Source organism: Somniosus microcephalus, chromosome 14 (genome assembly GCF_052327205.1).
Source record: "Somniosus microcephalus isolate GS21.2 chromosome 14, FLI_Smic_1.0, whole genome shotgun sequence".
Taxonomy (NCBI): Eukaryota; Metazoa; Chordata; class Chondrichthyes; order Squaliformes; family Somniosidae; genus Somniosus; species Somniosus microcephalus.
This window is the reverse complement of record NC_141000.1, coordinates 82,203,261-82,231,170: the sequence shown is the minus strand read 5'-3', so window position 1 is coordinate 82,231,170 and position 27,910 is coordinate 82,203,261. Positions and strand designations below refer to the sequence as shown.

Sequence of the window (27,910 nt, the reverse complement as noted above, 5' to 3'; positions counted from 1 at the left end):
CATTTTTTTCACTGGAACAGAGAAGGTTAATGGGGGATCTTAGAAAGCATTACATTATAAAAGGTTTTGAGGAGGCAAATAATGAATGATAGGTTGTCACCCAGTGGAAACAATTAGCAAGGGAGTATAGACTCAGTCAGGACCATCATTAGAAGAACAAAAGTGGAAGTTAGAAGAATATTTTTCTACACAGAGGATTGTTAGAATATGGAATGCTTTACCACAAGTAGCCCTTGAGGCAGAAACTATAACATCATTTAAAAGGAAATTGGATAAATACTTGCAAAGGAGGAATATAAAAGGATATGAAGAAATGGGAGGGAAATTGGATTAGACAGCTCCAGATGCGTAGCTTGGATCAGCCTATGCACAACGGGCCGAATAACCCCCTGCTGTGCTATACTTTCTGCATTATGAACACGTTCAAGAACACTAATAGTACCATAACTTATTGAAATATTACAGTGACAAAATTAATGCATTCTGGTCTAAATTTTGGGTCGGTGCTGCCTCTTTAAACACCAGTCAATGTGCAGATAGAATTTAACAGCCAGTTAAAGCCAAAAAGTCATACACTGGGCTGTCCTGGTGGAATGTTGTGCTTGCTCTGGTAATAGGATTGAGAGGAAGTCCAAGACTGTTTTCAAATACTTATAGACTTTGTGATTGGGCCATTTACACATTTAATTTATTTTTGCATTTTAATGACTAGTTTTAAAATCCATTGAGTAATTTTTATTTTGGAATCAATGGAATTCAAATGGAATGAAAAGTGGGTGGGGTGTATAATGGGTGGCTGATCCCCAACCACCAGATTTCCACTCGCGCCCAAGTGAAAACGACTCTCATTAAACCAATCATGGGCTTTTGCAAAAATCCAATGAGAAAGACAGTTCTTTAAAATCTCAGAGAAACAACCGATGGCAGTTTGAAAAGGACGGCTAGTTTGAAATTACTTGAAGAGAAACATTGTGTTTACTTAAAATGTTTCCATAAATGCTTGGTTTGGCTTAGAATTGTATGTCTGTAATTTCTGCGGGGGCCCTCCTGATCCTCCACCATAACTTCAGCGAAAGATTGGGGAAACCCTAGAGAAACAGCAGAAACATTTTCCACATTGTTGGGTAGACGCCATTATCATAGCTATACTGGAACAGCATGGCTAGGGAAGTGACTAGCTCTGCTGCACAGGTGTTTAACACCACAGCAAGATGTAGTCAGGGCCTATAGTCTTTGCTAGGTTGAGTGCACTTAGTGTCACATAGAATGAACTACATTGGCTGCACATTGGCATCTATAAAGGTAGGGATCTTGGAGGCAAAGTAGAATTGTCTTCTCGGCCCTTTTGGCTAAAGAGGTTTGCAAACACTTGTCTCTTGTACTCAAGTTTTGGGCTCTACCATGGTAGAGGGTGAAGGTGTTCATGGAGTTTCTTCCTCCGGTTAGTCGTCCACCATTCTCAGCGAGACTAAAGCGTGCTGCTCTAATTTATTGATTGTTGTACGACTAAAGAAAAAAAAAATCATACATCGCTCCAGTGCAAAGGGCGAGTGCAGGCTGAAGTAAACAAAGATCAGATGAATTGTTACGCACGCAGAAAAAACTATTCTCAAAGTGGCTTTGTTTCATATGATAGAATTGAACATCTCGGTGGCTATACTAAAATCCAGTCACAATATGTCGCTAATAGGAGGAGGAAGCTCCATGAACATCCCCACCCTCTACCATGGTGGAGCCCAACCTCTGAGTGCAAGAGACAAGGCTGACATGTTTGCAAGCATCGTCAGCCAAAAGGCACTAGTGGACGATCCTACTTGGCCTCCGCTCAAGGTCCCTAGTCGTTCTTATACATAAATTTGTGGCAGCCGTTATACAACTGAAAATTGAATCAGCCTGAGAAGTCAAACATCTAACATGCAATTAAAAGTTGTGGTTAGGTTTCTTCAAGATGGAACATTGTGCTTTTAGTGCTGTGTGTGGTCCGTAAAGCAACTGCCATTAAACTTAACAGTGACGGCACAAGACAATGGTTGAAAACACTCCATGATCCATAAAACAATTTAACCTTTAAAAGCTTAAAAAAGTGAATGATGTTAAAATGATACATACAAAATGAAAGCAGGCACGTGGTATAAAGAGTGCACACCACTGGATGCCTGTGGTACAAATACATTTCTCACACATGGGTCCGACCTCCACATGAGGAAGAGATGATTCATGGAAAAGATTTCACATATCACAAGCAGCCCATATGTGTCCTCACATGTGGTTTCTGGATCAGTGGTTGTATTTGCACTTACTTTTAAATCGGATGTGATTTCTATCACGACAATTTAACTTAGATCACTTGAAGTGATAAGTATATACATTTAATACTTTTTTTCTCTTAAGCCATATAAACCAATGGAATAAGCCAGAGAAAGGACTATGAGTGACTTAAGATAATAAACTCAGTATACTGGACATGGTGAGTTATCCACTTCATCATGTAATTTTGCTCGTTTACTTTTTGAGAATTCACTTTTTATTATTTCTATGTGCAACGTACCCCAAATATTTACTGTAGACTATCCCGCTTTTCAACATTTCGCAGTGACTTTTTTGCTGGTTGGAAGACAAAAAAGTTGTTATTTAATGATATGACACTGTAATGACTTTGGCAGCAATTCGTCATGTGTAGCTTTTTCCATAGTTTCATTTTTATAGTAAAAAAATTGTTTATTTTGTGAGCTGTGCAGTCACATGGTGCAATTATTAGAAAATAAGTTACAGTACAGTTATAATATTTACCATACCACCGATCTTCTTGTATAGTGGAGCCAATTTGGCTAATGCTGAAAAATAAAGTCCAAAATTAACCATCTGTCTCCTGTTGGCTTTTTGACTTGAATCCACTAGCCAACTTGGCTAAATAGTCAAGGAAAATATTAGATGCAAAGAATTCTGCAGAAATAGACAAAGTCAATAGCTACTCGATCCTCCTCCAAAATGCAACACATTAGATCAATAATAGATACAAATATCATGAACCTTTTAAATGGGGTCATGACATTCCAAACAAAAAACTACACAAGGGATGAGAGTTAAGAGGGGGAGAAGTGATTGGGAGAAATAAATATAACAGTGACTACTCTCCTGTGGAATCACACAGCAGTTACTCCAAGCATGTCAGGATCAGGAGTGCCAAGGCTTTTTGTCTTCATGGGTTACTTAGGTGTATATCAAGGAGCACACTGGGACAAATATAAACTTTATATCAATGTTCCCATTCATTTACATATATCCCAAGCTCCAGGTGCTAATAGAACTTGTTCTTATTTGAAATTTATCTACCAATGATACATGAGCACAAAGAAGTCCTTACAACATAACATAACGAGATCGATGCTTTTAACAATATTTTTAAATTATACGTACTTACTAATATTCCATTTATTGCCTAAAAAGATCAATTGAATTCAATGCCTCAGTTATTAAATGTACTGCATAACAGAGAAGTAATGATGTGAGACCAGGAAAATCACAGCATCAACCCTTGGTCCCTGCTGAGTTAGTTGATGTTAGGATGTAAGGCTAGTACAGTTGGCCTCAACACCCACCAACTACGAGAAGGGTGGAAGGGGAGCGAGAGTGGGAGGGAAATAATCAGTCAGGGTTCCCTAGTCTTGATCACTATCTAGAAAAATAAATGTGTGTGGGGACATTGAGCGAGGACAGGATCGAACGAGACTGATTTGTCCCTCATCTTCCCACTGCAGAGCAGGCTGCCAAAACTCATCATCTAGGCTCATCTATCAAGAATGGCACCTTGGGCAGGGTACAGCAGACACTTAGTGCCCATGAATGACATCGCAGCACAAGTCAGTGCCTTCAGCTGGGGAGGTCACTAAAGAATAAAATATATCTTAGATTCTGTTGCATCAGATTTTGCTTTTTCAAAGTGGGCAATTTATAACAAGCCCACAGCTTTCCTATTTACCATCTCCTGTTTGACAAGACTGTTCGCACTATTTATGTGAACACAGCCACAAGCCATGCTGAACTCCTCATGCTTTCATTCCAATCAAGAGAGAAATTAGGCCAATATTGAATTTACAATCCAATACATATCACAAGTATCTTAATGTGCATTTAAGTATTTGGATTTCACTGGCTTTCATTCCATATACCACTTCTATTTTTCAATAATTTTACATTTTGATGACACAGTGGAATTGGTCTTCAAAGTAGGTTTAAATTTTAATTAGTTATTTTCCACTTAGTTTAGGTTCATCTTCATTTCCAACTGAGGGCAGGCAATTTGCTCCTCAGCAAGTAGGAAGTGCAAAAGAGCATTCCAGCATAGATGCCTCAAAATGTCCTTCTCTCTGCACCTCGGCTCCACTCCACATCACCTCCCAATGTCACAGTAAAACCATGAAAGCACAGAAGTCAATCACAGGTTGCATACTCTTACGCATGACGTCCAGAGATATTCCTTAGGAAACTAGGTGGTGAAACCTTTCCCTCCTGGAGCCTAGGATCAAATCCAACCAAGATAAAAGCTTTTTCTCTCTAACACAGGAAATAGCTGGCACAGTATATTAGAACATTTTTTTTCACTGGCAAATCCAATTCAGAGGGGAAGACTACATAATGCAGTGTGGTTATATACATTTCATTTGCTCTGAGAACTGGTTTGAATCCAGTTTGGCTTTGATGGGCATGTTAAAAATTTGCTTTTTATTCCTAAGTGATATGATCTTGGACCACCCAACCAAGGCATGTTTCTCTGGATCCAGTTTTTAAAAAAAAATACATATCATACCAAATATGTTCAACATACATTATATTCAGTAAGTGATAACCAGTGCAGATCCTGAATATACATGTACCTTAAATAATCACTGACCACCTATTTAAGTACACCATGATCACCTCTTCTACAAGACTTTCACATCAAACAGATTTCTAGTAACCCAGTAGCTTTGGTTTAGAATTGATAGATGGTTAGCTGAAGCCAACCAGTTTTCGGATTTCATGGTATATGGGGCTTGCCAATTCTTTTGCCTTTTCAGCTCCACGGTTTAAGACTTGCTCAAGGAAACCTTTCTCAGCTCTAAGTCTTTCAATTTCATTCTTAACTGGTGCAAATTTCTCAATGACTGCCTCAGCCACCACGTATTTGTAGCGTGCAGTGTCCAATCCTTTGCTTTGATGCACAACCTCTTCGACGGTCATTCCAGTCACTGCTGTGTGAACTGCCACCAGATTTGATACTCCTGGCCGTGTCTCTGGGTCATACGTCACTTCAGAGGTGAAGTCAGTTACTGCTTTGCGAAACTTCAATAATATCTCCTCCGGCGAATCAATGATATTCACAGTCGCTAACTTTTGAGGGTCTGACTTTGACATCTTTGCGGCAGGGTTCCTCAGTGATTTAATTTTTTTAGCTTCACCTGCAACGAGAGGAGGGAATAATGGAAAAAGGCTTGTTTGTAAAGTAATATTCAAACATTAAGTTAACATTCAATATTGCAATCTATATCTTGTGCAAAGCCAGTCCAACAGAGGCTGGATCTGAACTAGCTCCACCTCAACACTGACCAGACAGAACCAATTCTGTTTACTTCCCATCAGAAACTTCATGCCCCAGGCTCCGATTCCATCTCCTTTCCTAACTGCTTGCTCAGACTGAATCAAGGGTGTGCAATCTCGGTATCCTGTACCATCCTGAGCTAAGCTACAAACTTCAGAATCTGGTTTGCCTTCAAGGCGGCCTACTGCCCCGTTCGAACATTGTCATGCCTACATCCCTACTTCAATTCCGCTGCTCCTGAAATCTTCATTCACTGCTTCACCACTTCAAAGTTTGCTTTCTCCAGTGGTCTCCTTGCTGACCATATCCTATCCTACACCAAGTCCAGCATTACCCGCCACCTCACTCGTGTTCACATCAACGGCTTCCCATCTTCTAGCTCATCGACTCCAAAAGCTTGGTTCGCATTTTGAAATGCCACCTCTTCAAATCTTCTGTGTCCCCCTCCCTCTATTCCACAGTCAGTGCCAGAGCCTCCAGCTGTCACGTGCCGGTACTCAAACTCTCTTCCTGAACCCCACCGCCTTGCAACCTTTCACCTCAGCTTCTAATGCCTTCTCAAAATCTTCCTCTTTGACCACCTCCTGCAGCTGATCTTCCCACTTCCTGCTTGATTTTCTCCAATCTCCTGTGAAACACTTGGGACATGTGTTACATGAAAGGCACTACAAAAGTTTAGTAGTTGTTATTGTACTCACTTAGAATAGCTTTTGGTACAGGAAATGAGCTGCCATATTGGTTGTTGAAGATCCGGGCTATATCCTGCGCCAGCTCCAGGTGTTGTATCTGATCCTCTCCAACGGGTACATGGGTTGACCTTACAGGACATAAGAAAAATCAATTACCTAGAAATCCTGCTGAAAGGTTAAAGTAGGTAGCAGTTTAAAAAGAGAATTGATAGCTAGCCACAATATCAGTCATCAATATATGGATTGTGCTTAAAAAAACATATACAGCACCTTTCACGATCTTAGGTCGCCCAAAGTGCTTTATAGCCATTCAAATGAGGCCTGAACCCCAAGATGGTTTGAACCTCTACACCAACTTTGGGCTTGTGGTGGAGCAGCTCTGCCGATGTTGTGCCTATTTTGGGCAAAAGTCTAAAATCACCCCTGTGATGAGCCAGGGACTGAATGAATACTCACACCACGGTGATGCAAAAGATTGAGAGGCTGCGAAGCACTTTGGTTAAAGTTGCAGTATAAATCCAGATTATGGGTCGGCCCTGACTCTGGTGGAAAGTGGTGTGTTATTGCCTGGAATGGGTAGTCTCACACCACAACAATGTGACACCAACTGCATTGCAATTCCAGCATGGAGGAAAACCTGGTTTACAAAGTGCCCAGGGGATCCCTTGGGCCTCCTTGACTATTTTTAAACCTATCTACAATTCATTTAAATATTTACAGGGTGCAGACACAGCTGCCTGGACTCTCTAAACATTTAAATATCTGTCAGAGAGGGAGATCCTCTCACTAGGCAGATGCACAGAGCTCTTTCCTGGGCAGGATAATTGGAGTTCCAGCTAGGCAGTATAAATGAGGTACTGTCTGGTTGGAACCAACACTGCAACTACTAGTCTGAGATAGGCAGCTGCAGTATAATGCAACATGATGCTTATCCTGGGGAAATTGACAGAGACAATACTATTTAAGTCAGCCAGACAGATAGCCATAGCTAATGACCAGGTACGGATTGATGCTTAAAAGTAAAAGGCAGAACCAAATGGCTCTCCAATGCTGGAAAACAGGCAGTCCCAGTCTAGAACAGTAGGCAAATCAGTTCTGGTAAAAGGTCTACTTACTGTGGGCACCCAAGGGTGGTTGAATATAAAGAAACTCGGCAGCCAATTTGCGCACAGCAAGCTCCCACAACAGCAATGTGATAATGACCAGAATATCTGATTTTAGTGATGTTGATAGTGTCAGCCAGTGGCTCAGTGGGGAGCACCCTCGCCTTGGAGTCAGAAGGTTGTGGGTTCAAGTCCCACTCCAGAGACTTGAGCACAAAAATCTAGGCTGACGTTCCAGTACAGTGACGCTCCAGTGCACTGTCAGAGGTGCAATCTTTCGGATGAGACGTTAAACCGAGACCCCATCTGCCCTCTCAGGTGGGTGTAAAAGATCCCATGGCACAATTTTGAAGAAGAGCAGGGGAGTTCTCCCCGGTGTCCTAGCCAATATTTATCCCTCAATCAACATCACTAAAAAAGATTATCTGGTCATTATCACATTGCTGTTTGTGGGAGCTTGCTGTGCGCAAATTGGCTGCCGCTTTTCCTATATTACGACAGTGACTCCACTTCAAAAAGTTCTTCATTGGCTGTAAAGCGCTTTGCGACGTCCAGTGGTCGTGAAAGGCACTACAGAAACACAAGTCTTTCTTTCTTTCATTGAGGAATAAATATTGGCAAGAACACCGGGGATAACTCCCCTGCTCTTCTTCGAAATAGTGCCATGGGATTTTTTACGTCCACCCGAAAGGGCAGACGGGGCCTCGATTGAACGTCTCATCCGAATGACGGCACCTCCGACGAACTCAGTACTGCCCTGGAGTGTCAGCCTAGAATTTTGTTCCTTGAACCCACAACCTTCTGACTCACAGAATCACAGAAACCCCACAGTGCAGATAGAGGCCATTTCGGCCCATTGAGCCTGCACCGACACATATCCCACCCGATCCCCGTAACCCCTACACCAACACATATCCCACCCTATCCCCGTAACCCCACGTATTTAATCCCCCTAACACTAAGGGTCAATTTATCATAGCCAATCAACCTAACCCGCACATCTTTGGACTGTGGGAGGAAACCGGAGCACCCGGAGGAAACCCACGCAAACACGGGGAGAATGTGCAAACTCCACACAGACAGTCACCCGAGGCCAGATTCGAACCCGGGTCCCTGGCGCTGTGAGGCAACAGTGCTAACCACTATGCCACCGTGCTGCCCAGAGGAGAGAGTGCTATCAACTGAGCCCAAGGCTGACCAGGTCTAAATGCCCACATGCGAATGATACAAGGAAGGGACTGGGTGGAAAGCAGAGTGCCTCAATGAATTACAGTAGGGCAAGACAAGGGGTAGGGAGAATGTCCAAGAATATGCAGATGCTGAACAGATTAATAAAGCTTGTTGAATGTTGATTTCTATACATATTTACTTCATAGATTAAAGAGAAGGCTCGAGGTATACAAATATACACAAAAGCAAAATACTGCAGATGCTGGAAATCTGAAATAAAAATGTGTGTACACAAATATACACACATGTATTCATCAAGAGATTGACTTGCAAATCTACAGATCTGATTAGAACGACTGGTATGCTGCTTAACATCTCTTACTTGTATAAGAGAATGTCTGCGGTCTGTAGGACTGGATAAGTAAACAGACCCAAACTGCCTTCCTCCTTCTGACCAGAGCTTTTCATCTGCAAAAAATATAGTTAAAATATTAATCATTACAAGGATTCAGCAATTTGTTTTTAATTTGAAGCGGTTTGCCACTAGCAGTTATTTTACTATGATTGGACTCCTAAAGCAGACTTCGTTTAGAAAGCAAGCGTCTTGCATACAGGGATGTTCTGAAGCTACTCTTTGCTTTCCCCCTCAAAAAAAGTGTAAGCATTTTACTTGTTTATCAAAAAGCTAAAGGATATATGATGGTTCACCCTTTGGGTGAGAGGAAAGAAAGAAGAACGCGTTTCCATTTATATAGTACCTTTCACATCCTCAGTGTTGAATCCGTGATTCTTAAAGTATGATGTTTTCCAATAACTAGACGGAGGCTGTAACTTAACAATCAACAGGTGTTTACTGGGGGGTAGACTAAAGACTAACAGTAGAGGCATGCTCAAGGCTTATATACAGGTGTGGTCACTGCCGGTACTACAGTATACAGGAGCTGTAAAAGTAGTTCTCTCAAAAAGGTACATACACTACAATTCCTCCCCTTTTAGATTAGCAGTACCCATAACATTCAAATAACAGTTAACACTTTAACATGCACATTAAACTGAAATAGTCCATTTATAGATTCAGTCTTTGGGGCGGCTTCCTGATCCTCTCTGGATAGCGCCTTTCCTGAGGTTCTTGTTCTTGGTGCGGAGGCGATTCTGGCCCCTTTTCGTCGGTTAGTTCATCAGTTTCCGCTGCTACTGTTTGAGGTAGATGCTATCGGTATGTCGGGTTCATCCCCAGGTACGCGAGACATGGGGTTGACTCGTTCCTGTGACGCTAGGATCTGGTCGACGTGGCATCTCACAATGTTCTCCCCGACATCCACTGTGTACATTAATGGCCCCTGCCGTGTACATATCGTTCCGGGTTGCCATTTCTCTGTTCGGTAGTCACGGGCCAAGACTGGTTGTCCTACATTGAAGCTCCTTGTCGGCTTCTCATTGATGTGCTGGAATTGTTTATCGTCAACATTTCTTCGCACATTTGGTCTGAGCAAATCCGGACGAGATCTCAACCTTCGGTTAAAGAACATCATGGCCGGGGTCTGGTTGGTAACTGCATGTGTCGCATTTCTGTAGGCTAACAGGAAATTGTCCACCTTATGCTGTAGTGGAATTTCATCGTCGCACATGGCCTTTATCGCCTTTTTAAAGGTTTGTACGAACCTCTCAGCCAATCCATTTGTGGCTGGATGATACGTGGCGGATGTGTAATGCCTTACCCCATTCCTTCTCATAAATTTCCGAAACTCTTCGGACACAAACTGTGGTCCATTATCAGAGCAAATCTGCTCTGGCAAGCCGTTCCTGGCAAATATGGTCCGTAGGACTGCAATCGTTTTCTCTGTAGTGGTTGAGGACATTTTTATCACCTCAGGCCATTTCGAGTGCGCACATCCACTGCTATTAAGAACATTGAGTCCATGAATGGACCAGCAAAATCAATATGCACCCATTGCCATGGAGAGGAGGGCCACTCCCATGGGTGTAGAGGGGCATGTGGTGGTGCATTTTGGACCTTCTGGCATCCTGAGCAGCTCTTGGTTAGGTCCTCGATTTGTTGATCGATCCCCGGCCACCACACATAAGCCCTAGCAAGGCTTTTCATTTTCACCCCTCCCAGATGACCTTCGTGAAGCTCATTGAGCACTCTCTCCCTTAACTTGGGTGGAATTACCACTCGGGATCCACACATCACTGTCCCCTGGCATACTGACAGCTGTTCTCTTCTGGATGAGAATGCTGGCAACAGGGAGTCGCCATGTGTTGGCCATCCCCTCACCGTCAAATCAGAGACAGTGTCGGATCATTGCGGGTCTCCTTCTCTATATCCGCATTAGTTACTGGCAATCGTTCAATTATCGATGAATAAAATATTTCGATAGGGTCCACTGCTGGTGCTTCCTCCACAGTAGGCAGTGGCAGGCGTGATAGCCCATCAGCGTTTCCATGCTGTTTCGTGCCTTTATACTCTATTTCATATTGGTTCGCCCCTAGAAAAAGGGACCATCTTTGTAGCCGTTGTGCAGTCATCACCGAACGCCCTTCTTTGGATTAAAGATGGAGACAAGTGGTTGGTGGTCAGTCAGCAAGGTGAACTTCTGCCCATGCAGATAGTGGTTGAATTTTTTTACTCCCCATACTAGGCTGAGGGCCTCCCTGTCAATCTGGGCGTAGTTGCGCTCGGCTGAGGTTAGTGACCGAGACGCAAAGGCTACTGGCCTCTCCAACCAGTCTGGGAATTTGTGCGACAGCACCGCTCCAATACCATAGGGTGATGCATCATATGCCAACCGAATTGGTAGTGCTGGGTTGAAATGGGCCAACACCTCTTTTGATGTGATTAATTCTTTGCACTTCTGGAAAGCTCGTTTACATCGTCATTCCACTTCCATGGTACCCCCGTTTGCAGTAGGGTGTTCAGTGGGTGTAATACTGTAGACAAATTTGGTAAGAACTTGTGGTAGTAGTTTACCAGCCCGAGGAACGACCTCAGTTGTGGCACATTTTCCGGTGCTGGAGCCTTGACTACTGCCTCAATCTTGTCAGGGGACTTATGTAACCCCTCTTCATCAATAACGTGGCCACAATACGAGATCTGCTTCTGGAAAAACTCGAATTTGTGGCAATTAGTTCGTAGCCCATATTCTTTTAATCTAGTGAGCACCTTCTCCAGGTTGGCGAGGTGATCACTGTCATTTTCGCCCGTGACCAGGATGTCGTCCAAATAACACTGGGTCCCTGGAATCCCTTGCAGGACTTGATCCATTGCTCTTTGCCAAATAGCCGGAGCCGATGCTACCCCGAACACCAGCCGGTTGTATTGGTAGAGACCTTTATGAGTGTTGATCGTGAGGTATTGTTTCGAGGCTTCTTCAACCTCCATTTGCAAGTACGCCTGGGCCAGATCAATTTTGGTGAAGCGTTTACCGCCAGATAGCGAGGCGAAAATATCCTCAATCCGTGGAAGCGGATATTGTACCGTGTGAAGGACTGGGTTCACTGTCACCTTAAAATCCCCACAGATGCGGACCTTCTTTGGTTCCCCAGGCGTATTACTCAACGACCTCTTCATTACAGGAACGATGGGTGTAGCCCACTCGCTCCAGTCTACTTTGGATAGTACTCCTGAACGTTCCAACCCTTCCAGCTCTGCTTTGACGGCTGGTCGGATCGCATAAGGCACCGGTCTGGCCTTAAAAAACTTTGGGCTTGCATTTTCCTCTATTTTAATCGTTGCTGTTATGCCTTTTAGTGTTCCGAGTCCCTGCTGGAACACTTCTTGTGCGTCAGTTAGCATTTTTGACAGTCATCCAGGTGTGACGTCGTCATCCTTTTTGGCCTCAACCTTCAGTGCCTGTATGGAATGCCAATCTAATTGTATCTTCCGGATCCATTCACGTCCTAGTAGTGGTGGTCCTCCATCTGGCAATACATATAGGTCCATTTTAGGTATTTCCTGGCCTTTGTATATCACTTTCACCCTTATTTTTCCTTTGGGGTAGACTTTTTGCCCCGTGTACGTCTTCAAGTCAATCTCTGTAGCTTTCAAGGGTATATGTGAAAATAGCCGCTTGTAGTCCCTTTGGTTTATGACTGTTAGGGCTGATCCTGTGTCCAATTCCATTTTCACTTGGACGCCGTCTATCTTAAGTGTGACCCAGATAGTCTGGTGATCCTCCATTTTGGTTACCTTATGTAGTTTCAGACAACCCAGCTCCTTGCTTCCGGAGTCTGTATCACTTTTCTGTTCGTCTGAACTACTGTCCATCACCTTATGTACCTTTTTGTACTTCTCCTGTGGAGATTTCTTGCTGCTGGTTTTCTTCCCTGACCTGCAGACTCTTGCTATGTGTCCTGCTTTTCCACACTGTCTGCACACTTGGTCCTTGAACCAACAATCCTTCTGGTTGTGTGTTGTTCTGCCGCAGCGATAACACTTCCTTGCTCCATATGACATTTCATTGGTGCCATATTCTTGCGGTCTCCGTTGTATCTCTGCAGCGCCCCTTGCGGCTGCTTCGTGTGATACTGCCATGCTGAAAGCCTTGTCCAGCGTAAGATCCTTTTCTGATAGAAGCCGTTTCTGGGTTCCTTCACTTTGAAGCCCACACACAAACTTGTCCCTTAACGTATCTGTTAGTCCCATTCCGAACTGGCAGTGTTTCGATAGCTTGCACAGTTCCGTTAAGTACTCAGCATTACTTTCGTCTTTATGCTGGTTCCTTTTGTGGAACTTAAATCTTTCTGCTATCAGCAGCGGTGTGGGGTTTAAGTGGTCCTGTAGGATTTCCACTATGCTTTCGAAATTCTTATCCACTGGCTTCTCTGGGGTTATTAGGTTTCGCAGTAAGCCATAAGTTTTTGCACCCATGGAATTTAACAAAACCAGTGCTTTCCTAGCATCTGGCACTTCATTCGCCCTGCAGTACACCTCAATGCGTTCCACATATGTCGCCCAATCTTCGACTTCATTGTCGAACGCAGTGATACTACCACTCTTCGGCATCCCTGGGTGTGATTTAACTGTCTAAAATGGCGTCTCCCGCGCTCTCCCTTCTTCTCCGCTGGCACAAAATGGCATCTCCCGCGCTTTCCTTTCTTCCCGCGCTCGCTCTTCTTCTCCGCTGCGGCTTCTAAAATGGTGTCTCCCGCACTCTCCCTTCTTCTCCGCGGCTCAATGGCGTCTCCCGCGCTTCCTTTCTTTCCCCTGCGGACGCTGTTCAGCCCATGAGCCCTGGCTGTGCTCTGCGCGTTCTCCTGTGCGTCTCTCCCATTGCCGCCGCTCGGTCCTGAACCCGGCTGCTGCTTTACCCTCTCTCTCTCTCTTTTTTGTTTTTTTTTTCCTCGACGCCGCTCGGTTTTCAACCCCCGGCTGCGCCCTGTGCGCTTCACCCTCTCTCTTACCCCGTCGACGCTGCTCGGCTTTTTCTGTGCCGTCGGTCGGCTCCAGCCGCCGCTGTCCGGGAAGGGTCTGCGCTGTACCTGTTGCCAGTCTGTTGCTGGATCGTCGTGGCTGGGGAACCAAGCCCGGCTCTCAACAGCTTCCCCTGCAATGTTCACTCTCTGCCGGATGACTGGGCGGTTGGTCATGGTCGACGCCCGTGCTTCTGGCCTCGACTTTCTTCCACCACCCTCCCAGAGCAAATCCTTGAAGGGAAATGCAGAGTTGCAGGTAGATTCGAATCGACCTCATCGCCACTGTTGAATCCGTGATTCTTAAAGTATGATGTTTTCCAATAACTAGACGGAGGCTGTAACTTAACAATCAACAGGTGTTTACTGGAGGAGGGTAGACTAAAGACTGACAGTACAGAGGCATGCTCAAGGCTTATATACAGGTGTGGTCACTGCCGGTACTACAGTATACAGGAGCTGTAAAAATAGTTCTCTTTTAAAGGTACATACACTACACTCAGGATATCCGAAAGTGCTTCTCAACCAATAAATTACTTTTGAAGATTAGTTCCTATTGTTGTGTAGGGAAATGCAGCAGCCAAGTTATGCACAGCAGGATTCCACAAACGGCAACAAAATCTGCTTTTGCTGGTTTTGGTTGAGGGAAAATTGTTGGGCAGGACACTGGTCTTTTTTCAAATAGTGCCACGGGATTTTTTACACTCACCTGAACAGGCAGGCAAATGTTTAACATTTTATCCAAAAGGACGCACCTCCAACAACATGGTGCTCTCAGTACTGCACTGAAGCGTCAACTTAGATGCTCAAGTCTTAGAGTAGAGATTGAACCCATGACTTTCTGACTCAGTGGTGAGAGTTCTATCACATAGCCAAGCTGACACATTAAGGGTTAAATGCACACTTCACACTGCCGTGCTCAAGTTTAGTCTTTGTAGAGCTACAATCAGTGAAATGGGTTTCACCAGCTCTGTTTGGTCACTGTGTAAGGTTTTTGTACTACAGCAAGAAAACAATCTTGAAACATGGTCCATGTGCTCTTAAAATGATAATACAAATGCTGTTACATTACTAATCCCCCTCTTTAAACATTCTATGTCTGTTAGGTGCCTGATTACCATTCATTAAGTCTGAAATACCAACATTTAACTTGTTTGAAGAAAACTTTAAATTTAATACACGCGGGCGAGATATTTACAACTGCAATCTGTATTTTCAGATATTCTCACCCATCTCTTAGGCAGTCCCTCTGAACTGAGGATGACTTGCTTCCACGTTAAAAATGAGTTCGCAGGTGACTGATGAGTCCAATGCGGGACCTACAGTCTCTCTCACAGGGAGGGCAGACGGTGGTTGAAGGGGCGGGTGGGTGGGGTGTTTGGGTTGACGTGCGGTCCTTGCGCTGGGTTTCCGCTTGCTCCTGGCGAAGAGACTCGAGGTGTTCGTTGCCTTCCCGGATGCTTCTCCTCCACTTTGTGTGGACTTGGGCCAGGGATTCCCAGGTGTCAGTGGGGATGTTGTACTTTTTCCAAGGAGGCTTTGAGGGTGTCCTTGAAACGTTTCCTCTGTCCACTTGCTCTCTTGCTGTGTTGGAGCTCCGAGTAGAGTGCTTGTTTTGGGAGTCTCATATCAGGCATGCGGACGATGTGACCCGTCCATCGGAGCTGATCGAGCGTGGTCAAAGCTTCGATGCTGGGGATGTTGGCCTGAGCGAGAACACTGATGTTGGTGCGCCTATCCTACCAATGGATTTGCAGGATCTTGCGGAGGCAGCGTTGGTGGTACCTCTCCAGTGTCTTGAGGTGCCTGCTGTACATGGTCCATGTCTCTGAGGCATACAGGAGGGTGGGTATCACTGCTGCTCTGTAGACCATGAGCTTAGTGCCGGGTTTGAGGTCCTGGTCTTCAAACACTCTCTTCCTCAGGCGACCGAAGGCTGCACTGGCACACTGAAGGCGGTGTTGGACTTTGTCACTGACGTCTGCCCTTGTTGACAGTAGGCTCCCGAGATATGGAAAGTGGTCCACATTGTCCAAGGCCTTGTCATGGATTTTGCTCATTCAGAGGTCGAACTCCAAACCATTGTCAACACCTTCACCGAAGCGTACAAGAGCATGGGCCTTACACTAAACATCCTTAAGACAAAGGTCCTCTACCAACCTGCTCCCACCACACAGTACTGCCCCCAGATAATCAAAATCTTCACCTATAATCACCAGACAGGCAGCTGTTGTAGTAATGAGTTCCTACAGACTTTACAATAAATTCAACAAGAAGTTACCTTCCACTGAGGTAAGTGACGTAATCGTGGTATACTCGTCAGACATCCCAGAATCCAAGCTAATTCTGTGTGTTCAGAGATCTTAAAGACAAATCATACATGTAAACAGTGTGGTGGATTAGGAAATGTATAGTAAATTTTTGGAAGCTGCCAGACATTAGAACATCTGAAGCTTCTACTAAGAGCCATCCTTACTATGCAGTGGTAACTGAGACAGTGAAAGTCTGCCTAATAGCATTTCACTTACAATGACAAACACCACTCCACAAACTCCGCCAGGGAAGGCTTTCCATCCTATCAGATACTTTATTTGTCAGAGTTCGTTGGTGGTTTTAGGAAGAAAATGAGATTATCCTGAATTTGACAAATGGCAGTAGAAGCACCTGTTTTCTAGCTATTGCTCTTTGTTTTAACAATTCAGCATCAACAATGTCAAAACCGGTCAAGTTTCTCTTTCCTTATAAAATCCGTTTATATTAACATGACTCAGACCAATATGGTGATATTTTCATTAGACAATATGGTTTGCTATAAGAACATAGAAACAAGAGTAGGCCATTCAGCCCCTCAACTCTATTCCACCATTCAATGAGATCATCGCTGATCTGTATCCCAACTGTATTCACCCATCTTTGCTCCATATCTCTCAGTGCCCATGGCTTGCAAAAAATTTATCGATTTCAGAATAAAAATTCATAATTGAGCTAGCATCTACTGCTTTCTGTGGTAGAGAGTTACACACTTCTATCACCCTTTGCTTGAAGAAGTGTTCCTAACTTCTCTCCTGAATGGCCTGGCTCTGGTTTTAAGGTTATGTCCCCTTGTCCTAAACTCCCCCACCACTGCACTCTTCAAAGGAATTAACTGGGAGGAGTTGTTACAAGAGAAGTAACAATGTTTCGATCAAGACAAGTCATAGTGTCCGAGAGGAAAGCTAATTGAGAAACAAAATGCTAACAAATTAGAAAGATAATTCCTTTAAATCAATTATGCAAAATTAAGTGCTGGCCTGATGTTAAGTGCAATATGGGTATTGCAACTTTGGTTTCACAGCCCTTTCATGCAGTATTCACCTTACTTTGGTAGAAAGGCTATATTTTTGTATGGAGTGATTAATCTGCTCCACTTTTTTTTTAACTTTCTGTGTCTTTCATATAAACTACAGATCAACCAGTGGTCTTTGTAACCTGACATGTAACAGGTGAAAATCACCATTACTTCTAATTACTCTGAATAGTTGCTCAACTTAGATTTATTCATTGAGTAATAACCAAGCTCATGACTTAAGCTTTTTATATAGTTGTCTAACCATTCCATCATGAATAAAGGAGAAACTAAAGTTGGAAAATCTTTCCTCTGCACACTTTCCCCTCAAAGCCTACTTTGAAAATTCCTACCTATCTATCTTCCAGGTACTTGCCACTACCTAAATCATTGAATGAAATCCTGGGGTCCTGCTCACTTTGGCTGATGACACCAAGCTTGGTAACGGGTTGGGTATCTGGCCCTCATGCCAAGCAAGCATGTCGTGAGTGGGAGGCAGGGTTGTTCCAGGTAGACAGCAGGAAGCAGGGTTAACAGAACCTTTTGAGGCATAACATAAAAACAAAACTTGCTGGGGGAAAACCTATATCTTATGACATACATTTCAGAGGATCTTGAAGCCAATATTTTTAGAATAAGGGAACTATGGTCCTTTATTAAAATAACATATGCACTGTGTTAGACTTTTTGGAATAATGACAATGAATAGAAACTCATAACATGAACCACATTGAAAAAAGTACAATGTACCATTACAATAAAGCTCCCAAGCTTTATAATTTAATAAATACTACTTCACTGCTTTGAAACGATCCCATACTAGAAAGTTGAGGCTTCAAGTGCCACAGCATAAGGCCTCAATCAAGACCAGAGTGAGCATGATCAGGAGCCGGAGAAAGCAGATTTAAGTAATAAAATGTTCTGAAGTAGAAAGGGGAAAAAAAGAGAAAAATCAGCCACAAAACTTTGCGGCAATCCCTATAAAAACATCCAATTAATGGCATGAAGTTATTTTCACAATTCAAGACACATTGTAACAACCACCTGTGTGTCCAACTGCAAAAAGCTGGTTCAGTGCTGCGGAGTCTGCTTGGATCTTACAGCCCAGTTAAGTCGAGTATTTTCTTTGGATGAATGTGTTATTTGTACATGTGGAATGCAAAATGTTCAATAATCTTCAGGAGGTCTACAGCTCTGCCAAAAGTAAGGAGGAGCGGGAAATAAAAAGATTTAGAAAGTTAGCTGGAACTGACCTTGGATTGTTGAAACAGGACTGATTGCTCAGGGTTAATACCACATGCCAAGAGACTGGCTGTCATGTCGAGAATGTTTTGCCTGAGCGTGCCAGCGTCCTGAGGAATAGTGATGGAGTGCAGGTCCACAATACTGTACAGAATGGAGCTGTATTCATTCTGCAGCCTTACCCAGCTCTCAATGGCTCCAAGGTAGTTTCCCAGGTGAGGGACTCCAGTTGGCTGGATTCCAGAGAAGACTCGGCCAGCAATCTGTATTTAAAAGTAAATATTGTTTTCCTTATAATGTACAGCTTACTAAAAAATAAAATCAGTTTTAAGAGCATACAGTAGACTAGTCCCGGACCGGATGAATTATATCAGCAAATTCAATGTACCTGGCTGTATAGTCTGATAATCCAGATATAGGTTATTTTTACATTGTACATTTTTTCCTCAATTTACTCTCATCCCCTTTCAAAAGCACTGACTCACACTGGTATATGGTTCCAGAGATACTGACTGCTCCTCAGAGCATCACCCAAGTGACCATTTTCATGATTGAGTCTAGACATGGAGTATTTTCAAGCTAGTTAACTCCAGGGTACATCCATCACAGCCAAGTCCTCTGTGGTCCTCACTCAACATCTATTTTCCAGGTAGAGTCACCGAGTAGCAATAAGGAACTGGAACCCTGGCTCAGGGGCCCAAGTTCAATTATACTATCACTCCGGCGGAGGTCAGCTAATTGAAATCTGGGATCTTCCTGGTCTGTATACCTCAGTACCATACTGGGCAGTGCACACATCAACTGAACCATCTGTGGGCTCTGAATTTTAGTTTTAAACCCAGCACATTTCATTAAAATAGAAATAGTTACATGCACTGCCCTGTTGTAAAAGTTAGATCTGTTGGATAGCAGAGTGTCAATAGTTGCTCATTCTTAAGGTCTGTAGGTGATGATAAAAAGTTGCCTGAAAGTGCAACTTATTTACGGCATTTCATGGTTTAATATTTAAAAAAATTGAATAGGCATCAGGAATCGATTATGAAAAATCCCATTTCAGATCAAACTACGTGCCTTAAATGCGGGAGACGATGGACTGATCCTCACAAGAGCCTTTCGAGGAATCACTGGTACGGTGGAGGGAGAAATTGATGTGAGTGGCTCAGTCCAACAATAGGAAGTATTTGCTGCAGGGAGAAAACCAAGGCTTTAATTTGAAACTTGGCTGCTGGGATTTCTCGGTGCACTGCTTGTTGTGAATATTTGAAAACTGGAGGTGGAGGAGGGGGCAATGGGAAGATGATTTCTATGGTAATTTAACTGTACCATTTAAAATCTTAAGACTTTTCCTCACCTCATCAAAATCAGACTGTTTATAAATATGATTCAGTTCAGCACTGACAAACAAATACTGGAGTGAGTGTGTCCGGCGTTCCAGTTATCCTCAGAGATTGAATTTTACAAAACTTTCAAGCTGGTTTCGTTGGTGAAATCCCAGTGTCAGGCCAATCAAAAGAGTGAAATACTAAATCACATGTTCCAAACAGAACTCGGGCTTCCCTTTCTATATTTTAAACATTAACATTTGGGTCAGCAAGTCACAAGACTGAAGAGGTAGAAAATCAGTTTGCATTCCTTTGGATTGAATACTTCCCGAGAGCATTACTGTATGTGGCAGCACGGGCTAAATGCTGAACGATGGGCTGATGTCTCAGGCAAATGAAATAGGTCCAGAAGCATTAAGATATACTCCTGCTGCAGAGACTAGCTTCTTTTTTGGTTTGGTGCCTTTTTATATTTTAATCAAATTATGCATTCCAGTGTGCCGATGCAATAAAGTTCTTATTAGGCCTGGAATGACGCTGCTTCAGACAGCGTATGCTATCAGAAGCCTTCAGAATGGCCCCACAGGTTCCAGGTTTATGCATGCGCAAAAACTTGGAACTTGCGATCTGCCGAGTTTCACCTGGACAGATCCTTCGCATCCGCTACAAAATGACTTTTGTTGGTGCAGAGTTTGGCAATTTGCCCAACTAATGCCCAGTGAATGCCCACGAAACCCTTACAGCCGGTAAAAGCAGGCGCAAGGGTTCTTTTATCAGCCTTCTTTTACCAGCGCAAGGGTTAAAATAAATGTTAAAATTCATTTTTTTTTAAAAAAATGATTTAAACATACACTTAAAATTAGTTTAGGTAAATTTTGGCCCATTTTAAAATGTTTAAATTTATTTTTCAAAAAAATGTAAATTTTTTATTTGAAATACTTAAAGGGTCTTTTAATTAATTTTGAACATGTGATCATTTATTTTTATTTAAGTGGTGTGAATTCTTATTTATTTGGGGATTTCTAATATGCTTATGGGGAGTCCGTGCGTAAATGGACTCCCCATAAGCATCATAGGAATCCTCCTTAATAACAGAAAATGCTGGAAAAATTCAGGCGGCCAGGTATCATCCGTGGAGAGAGAAACAGAGTCAAAGACCTTTCGTCAGAACTGGAAAAAAGCAGGAAATGGAAAGCAAGTTTAGGGGCTGGGAAAAGGGGGAGGGGATGAAAAAACAAAAGGGAAGGTCAGTGATAGGATAGAAAGCAGGAGAGATTAAGAGACATTGAGAGACATTAAGGAATATTCAAGGCAAGAGGAGGTGGTAATGGGACAGGTTAAGGAACAAAGGATGGCTCTAAATGGGGTGTGAATTGCGCTGGCAGAATGAAGTACAGCTGCCATGTGGGAGGGAAGAAAAAAAGGCCAAACAAAAAGTGTGGATAAAAAAAGAAAATATATATATGTGATAGGGGCCGAGGTTCTGATCTGAAATTGTTGAACTCTATGTTGAGTCCAGAGGGCTGTAGAGTGCCTAATCGAAAGATGAGGTGCTGTTCCTCGAGCTTACGCTGAGCTTCCGTGGAACAATGCAAGAGGCCGAGGACGGTGAGGTCTGAGTGGGAATGGAGCGATGAATTAAAGTGACAGGCCACCGGGAGCTCGGGGTCCCACTTATGGACTGAACAGAGGTGTTCCGCAAAGCGGTTACCCAATCTGCATTTGGTCTCCCCAATGTAGAGGAGACCACATTGTGAGCAGCGAATACAGTATACTAATTTGCAAGAAGTACAAGTAAATCGCTGTTTCACCTGGAAGGGGTGTTTGGGGCCCTGGACAGTGGGAAGGGGGGGGGGGGGGGGGGGGGGGGGGGGGGGAGGTATGAGGGCATGTGTCGCATCTCCTGCACTTGCACGGGAAGGTGCCGGGCGAAGGGGAAGGGGTGCTGGGTGTGGTAGAGGAGTGGACTAGGGTGTCGCGGTGGGAGCGGTCCCTACGGAATGCTGAAAGGGGAGGCGAGGGGACAATGCGTTTGGTGGTGGGATCACGCTGGAGGTGGTGGAAATGGCGGAGGATGATCCGTTGAATGTGGAGGCTGGTGGGGTGAAAGGTGAGGACAAGGGGAACTCTATCGTGGTTCCGGGAGGGAGGGGCAGGGGTGAGGGCAGAAGTGCGGGAGATAGAATGGACACGGTCGAGGGCCGTGTCAACCACAGTAGAGGGGAATCCTCGGTTGAGGAAAAAGGAAGACATGTCGGAAGCACTGGTATGGAAGGTAGCATCGTCAGAGCAGATGCGGCGGAGACAGAGAAACTAGGATAATGGAATAGAGTCCTTACAGGAGGCGGGGTGGGAGGAAGTGTAGTCCAGGTAGCTGTGGGAGTCAGTGGGCTTGTAGTGAATGTTTGTCAATAACCTATCCCCAGAGATGGAGACGGAGAAGTCGAGGAAGGGAAGGGAAGAGTCAGAGATGGACCATGTGAAGGTGAGGGAAGGGCGGAAATTGGAGGCAAAGTGAATGAAATTTTCTAGTTCAGGGCGAGAGCAGGAGACCCCTTTTTGATTGGTTGACTGGGCCCAGGTGATCTCTGGGACGCTTGCGAACCACATCCGCCCCTGGGATCCGTGGGCCTTTACGCAGGCAGGCCCAGGACCTGAAGAGTCCGAAGCTTCGGAGTTTTTCTTCTGGTACGCATCAGAGCGCAAATTCAGGGCCATTGTATTAAATACAGTAACATTGTACAGTCTTTCCATTTCACACAACCAAATAAATACTAATGGGGTACTAATGTGTTTCTGGAATTCCAAAATTTCAGCAGGATAAAAATGGGCTGACACAGCTTTTTCCAGCTTGCATGGAGAAGCAGCAGTGAGGCTTTTTTTTCTCCCAAGTGTACTAGCACAAATAAATAAAGTTAGTTTAAAAAATGAAGTACCAGCAGTTTTACGGCTATATGCCATTTGTAGGCCACTCAAAGCTGGAGAATTTTACTCTGCTGGCTGTGCCACCTAAAAATAGTCAAGAGTTTCAGTGACACTATTTTCAAACACGGCATTAGGATCATCTCCTTAGCAGCACACCTCTGTTTACCATGGTCTGAGATGATGGAAGATGTTTATGCTGAAAGATGTTTATGTTGCAGACTAGGGTTGCAAAATTCCAGGAATTTTTAAAAGAGGAAACTTTCCATGGGAATTTAGGGAATTTGAGAATTTTGAGTTTTTTTGCACACTGATGGTTTTTGTCTCTGACCCTTATATTATCTTTGTCATCCAAATAGACATACTGTTCCATACAAATAAAAACAGGCTTTCAAAACTTTATTTAGGTTATAATTTTGAACTTTATTGAACCCCCACAAAAAAGACCCATCTAAAATAAAATAAAAAGAGCGTCAGCTTATTTAGCCTGTAATTTGTCCTTATTTTGTCCCTTTGAGTCTTCTGCTCATCATTGCTCCTCCTGATTCTCTGGCTCCGACGTGTCCATTTCCTCCTCTGTGTCACTGTCTAGCTGTGTGGTGGACACTTCTGTATCTGGCTCAATAAGTTGTAGGTTCGCCCGGATAGCCACCAGTTTCTCCACTCTCTTGCGCACCTTTGTATACGTATTCCCAAAAAGTGACCAGTTTCGTTCAGAGGCCGCTGATGAAGGTAGGATTTGGAGTATCACCAATGCAATGGGTGACAGGGCCTCAGATGCACAAAGTCCCTTCCACCAGGTATGTGCACTGATATGCTTGCATGATTCCCATATCCCATCCCAAAGACCTTGCTTGGTAGAAAACTTTGCCAGACTTCCCAGAACTTTGCCCACGTCCAGATTGAGGTGGCGTGAGAGGGTAGAAATCACACTAAGCGCTGTTGATCTGTTCTCCAGAAAGTATTGGTCTCCTAACATGCTTTAGGTCCAGCATGTATGCTGCAGCATGAATCGGCTTGACACAAAATTCTTGACGCGTCTGTATGAATTGAACAATTGCCTTCTCCTCTGCTTTGAGCAGCAGGGATGTGGGTAGGGCAATGCTGATTTGTTCTTTTAAATCAGCAAAAAGCCAGAGAAAATCTGACAAGACAGCGTCATCTCCTTCAATCTGAACAATTGCAGATGCTACTGGTGAGAGTAGTTTAAGGCTGCTAACCACTCTCTCCCAAAACACATCATCCAGCAGTATTTTCTTGATGGTGGTTTCCATATCCCCAGACTGGGATATTGCCATTTCTTGCAGCGACTCCTTACCCTCCAGAAAGCTGTTGTACATTATGACAACACCACCCCATCTAGTGTTGCTGGGCAGCTTCAGTGTAGTGTTCTTGTTCTTTGTCGTTTGCTTGGAGTTGTAGGTTGCTGCAACTACCTGTTTTCCCCTGACATATTTAATTTGCTTGGCTCTCTTGTACAGTGTTTCCATGGTTCTCAAACCCATGATGTCCTTGAGGAGCAGGTTGAGCCCATGAGCTGCGCATCCAATAGACGTAATATGAGGGTAGGCCTCCTCCACTTGAGCCCAAGCAGCCTTCATATTTGTAGCATTGTCAGTAACTACTGCAAAGACATTTTGTGATCCAAGATCGTTGATGACCGCTTTCAGCTCGTCAGCAATGTATGTGCCCGTGCTCTTGAAGAACACTGGGAGAGGAGTGGAGACAATGTGGTTTATGATGCCCTCCCCTTGTACATTTGACCACACATCTGAGATAACTGCAACACAGTCTGCCATCTCTATCATTTCTTTGAGCTTTCCTTGGACCCTGTTATACTCAGCCTCCAGCAAATAAGTAGACAAAGCATGTCTGGTGAGAGGACAGTATGCAGGGCGAATAACATTGAAAAATCTCTTCCAGTACACATTGGCTGTGAGCATCAGGAGTGAGCCTGTCGCATATACAGCTCGAGCAAGGCACTCATCTGCATTCTTCTGGCTATGGTTATCCATTGTATCAAAGAACCTTCCAAGTGGGCCAGGAGTTGCTGATAAGGAGCCTGATGCTGAATGTGAACCATCATCTTCTTGAATGGAAGCTGTGGAACTCTGGGCTGACTGCTGTGAGCTTTGAGTGAAGTTGTTGCATTTGGATAAATGCTGCTGCATCTTTGTGGCATTCTTTACATATGGCTTTGTACAGTGTTTGCACATGTACACAGTCTTTCCATCTTTAATGCCTGGGATAAAATGCTTCCACACATCAGACGGTAAACGTGGCATTGTTCTATGCAGAGAAATAAAGGGCATTTGTCTGTGTCGAACTGCGGTCGATCAGCACGATTGCAACAGGGTGAGTAAATTTTTCCTGATGCTCCATGTGATGGAAGCATGACCTGTGCACGCACGACGCTACATCACCAATAGAGGGAGCTAATCGCTCATAAGAACTTAAGAACATAAGTAGGAGCAGGAGTAGGCCATATGGCCCCTTGGGCCTCCTCCGCCATTCAATAGGATCATGGGTGATCCGAACCTAGACTCACGTCCACTTCCCTGCCTGCTCCCCGTAACCCCTAATTCCCTTATCAGCTAGGAAACTGTCTATCTCTGTTTTAAATTTATTTAATATTGCAGCTTCCACAGCTCTCAGAGGTAGCAATTTCCATAGATTTACTACCCTCTGAGTGAAGAAGTTTCTCCTCATCTCAGTTTTGAAAGGGCAGCCCCTTATTCTAAAATTATGCCCCCTAGTTCTAGTCTCACCCATCAGTGGAAACATCCTCCCCGCATCCACCCGATCAAGCCCCCTCACAATCTTATATGTTTCGATAAGATCGCCTCTCATTCTTCTGAATTCCAATGAGTAGAGGCCCAACCTACTCAACCTTTCCTCATAAGTCAACCCCCTCATCTCCGGAATCAACCGAGTGAACCTTCTCTGAACAGCCTCGAGAGCAAGTATATCTTTTCTTAAATATGGAAACCAAAACTGTACGCATTATTCCAGCTGTGGCCTCACCAGTACCCTGTATAACTGAAGCAAGACTTCCCTGCTTTTATACTCCATCCCCCTTGCAATAAAAGCCAAGATTCCATTGGCCTTCCTGATCACCTGCTGTACCTGCATGCTAACCTCCTGTGTTTCATGCACCAGGACCCCCAGATCCCTTTGTACTGTAGCACTTTGCAGTTTCTCTCCATTTAGATAATAACTTGCTCTTTGATTTTTTTCTGCCAAAGTGCATAACCTCACACTTTCCAACATTATATTCCATCTGCCAAATTTCTGCCCACTCACTTATCCTTTTGCAGGTTTTTTATGCCCTCCTCACTCACTTCTTTCCCTCCCATCTTTGTATCGTCGGCAAACTTGGATATGTTGCACTTGGTCCCCTCCTCCAAATCGTTAATATAGATTGTAAAGAGTTGGGGTCCCAGCACTGACCCCTGCGGAACACCACTAGTTACTGATTGCCAACCCGAGAATGAGCCATTTATCCCAACTCTGTTTTCTGTTAGATAGCCAATCTTCCACCCATGCCAGTATATTACCCCCAATCCCGTGATTTTTTATCTTGTGCAGTAATCTTTTGTGTGGCAGCTTGTCAAATGCCTTTTGGAAGTCCAAATACACCACATCCACTGGTTCCCCTTTATCCACCCTGTTTGTTACGTCCTCAAAGAATTCGAGCAAATTTGTCAAACATGACTTCCCCTTCATAAAACCATGCTGACTCTGTCCGATTAAATTATGCTTATCCAAATGTCCTGTTACTGCTTCCTTAATAAAGGATTCCAACATTTTACCAACCACAGATGTTAAGCTAACTGGTCTATAGTTTCCAGTCTTTTGTCTACCTCCCTTTTTAAATAAGGGCTTTTTAAATAGCAGTTTTCCAATCTGCTGGGACCTTTCCTGAATCCAGGGAGTTTTGGAAAATGACCACCAATGCATCCGCAATCCCTACCGCTACTTCTCTCAAGACCCTAGGATGTAAGCCATCAGGTCCAGGGAATTTATCCGCCTTAAGTCCCATTATCTTACCGAGTACCATCTCCTTAGTGATTTTAATCGTGTTTAGCTCCTCCCCCCCATAGCCCCCTGTTTGTCCAATGTTGGGATATTTTTAGTGTCCTCTACTGTAAAGACTGATACAAAATATTTGTTCAGCGTTTTGCCATCTCCATGTTCCCCACTACTAATTTCCCGGTCTCGTCCTCTAAGGGACCAACATTCACTTTAGCTACCCTTTTTCTTTTTATATAACTGTAGAAACTCTTGCTATCTGTTTTTATATTTTTTGCTAGCTTACTTTCATAATCTATCTTCCCTTTCTTAATGAATATTTTAGTTATTCTTTGCTGGCTTTTAAATGCTTCCCAATCTTCTATCCTCCCACTAGATTTGGCTACTTTATATGTCCTTTTTTTCCAGTCGGATACTATCCTTTATTACTTTACTTAGCCACTGATGGCTGTCTTTTCTTTTACGCCCCTTTTCCTCAGTGAAATATATTTTTCTTGAAAGTTGTGAAATATCTCCTTGAATGTACATCACTGCTCATGTACCGTCTTACACAATCTATTTTCCCAGTCCACTTTAGTCAACTCTGCTCTCATACCTTCATAGTCTCCTTTATTTAAGCTTAGTATGCTGGTTTGAGATCCAACTCTCACCCTCCAACTGAATTTGGAATTCAACCATGTTATGGTCAATAGGACATTTTTTATTAATCCGGTCTCATTACACAGGACCAGATCTAAGATTGCCTGCCCCCTGGTTGGTTCAGTAACATACTGCTCAAGGAACCCATCCCTAATGCACTCTATGAACTCTTCCTCAAGGCTGCCATGCCCAATTTGATTTGTCCAGTCAATATGAAAGCTAAAATCTCCCATGATTATAGCTGTTCCCTTATTACAAGCCCCAACTATTTCCTGATTTATACTCCGACCAATAGAGTTGCAACTGTTAGGATGCCTATAGACTACACCCACCAGTGACTTTTTCCCCTTATTATTCCTCATCTCCACCCAAACTGTTTCACTATCCTGATCCTTTGACCCAATATCATTTCTCACTATTGCAGTGATTCCATCCTTTATTAACATAGCCAGCCCACCTCCCTTTCCTTCCTGTCT

At 43.8% G+C, this 27,910-nt stretch overlaps 1 protein-coding gene across 2 annotated transcripts in view; it reads right to left on the bottom strand.

Moving 5' to 3' along the window:
• Positions 1-2,046: 2,046 nt before the first annotated feature.
• Positions 2,047-27,910, bottom strand: part of wars2 (tryptophanyl tRNA synthetase 2, mitochondrial) — an 81,221-nt gene continuing 55,357 nt past the window's right edge. For both annotated transcript variants that reach the window (XM_086006802.1, XM_086006803.1), the window contains 5 exons: positions 18,531-18,782; positions 16,234-16,314; positions 8,923-9,008; positions 6,277-6,395; positions 2,047-5,438 (listed from right to left, as the gene is read on the bottom strand). In XM_086006802.1, coding sequence (XP_085862928.1) covers positions 4,990-5,438; positions 6,277-6,395; positions 8,923-9,008; positions 16,234-16,314; positions 18,531-18,782 — 987 coding nt within the window. In that variant the 3' untranslated portion in view covers positions 2,047-4,989. The remainder of the gene's footprint in view (positions 5,439-6,276; positions 6,396-8,922; positions 9,009-16,233; positions 16,315-18,530; positions 18,783-27,910) is intronic.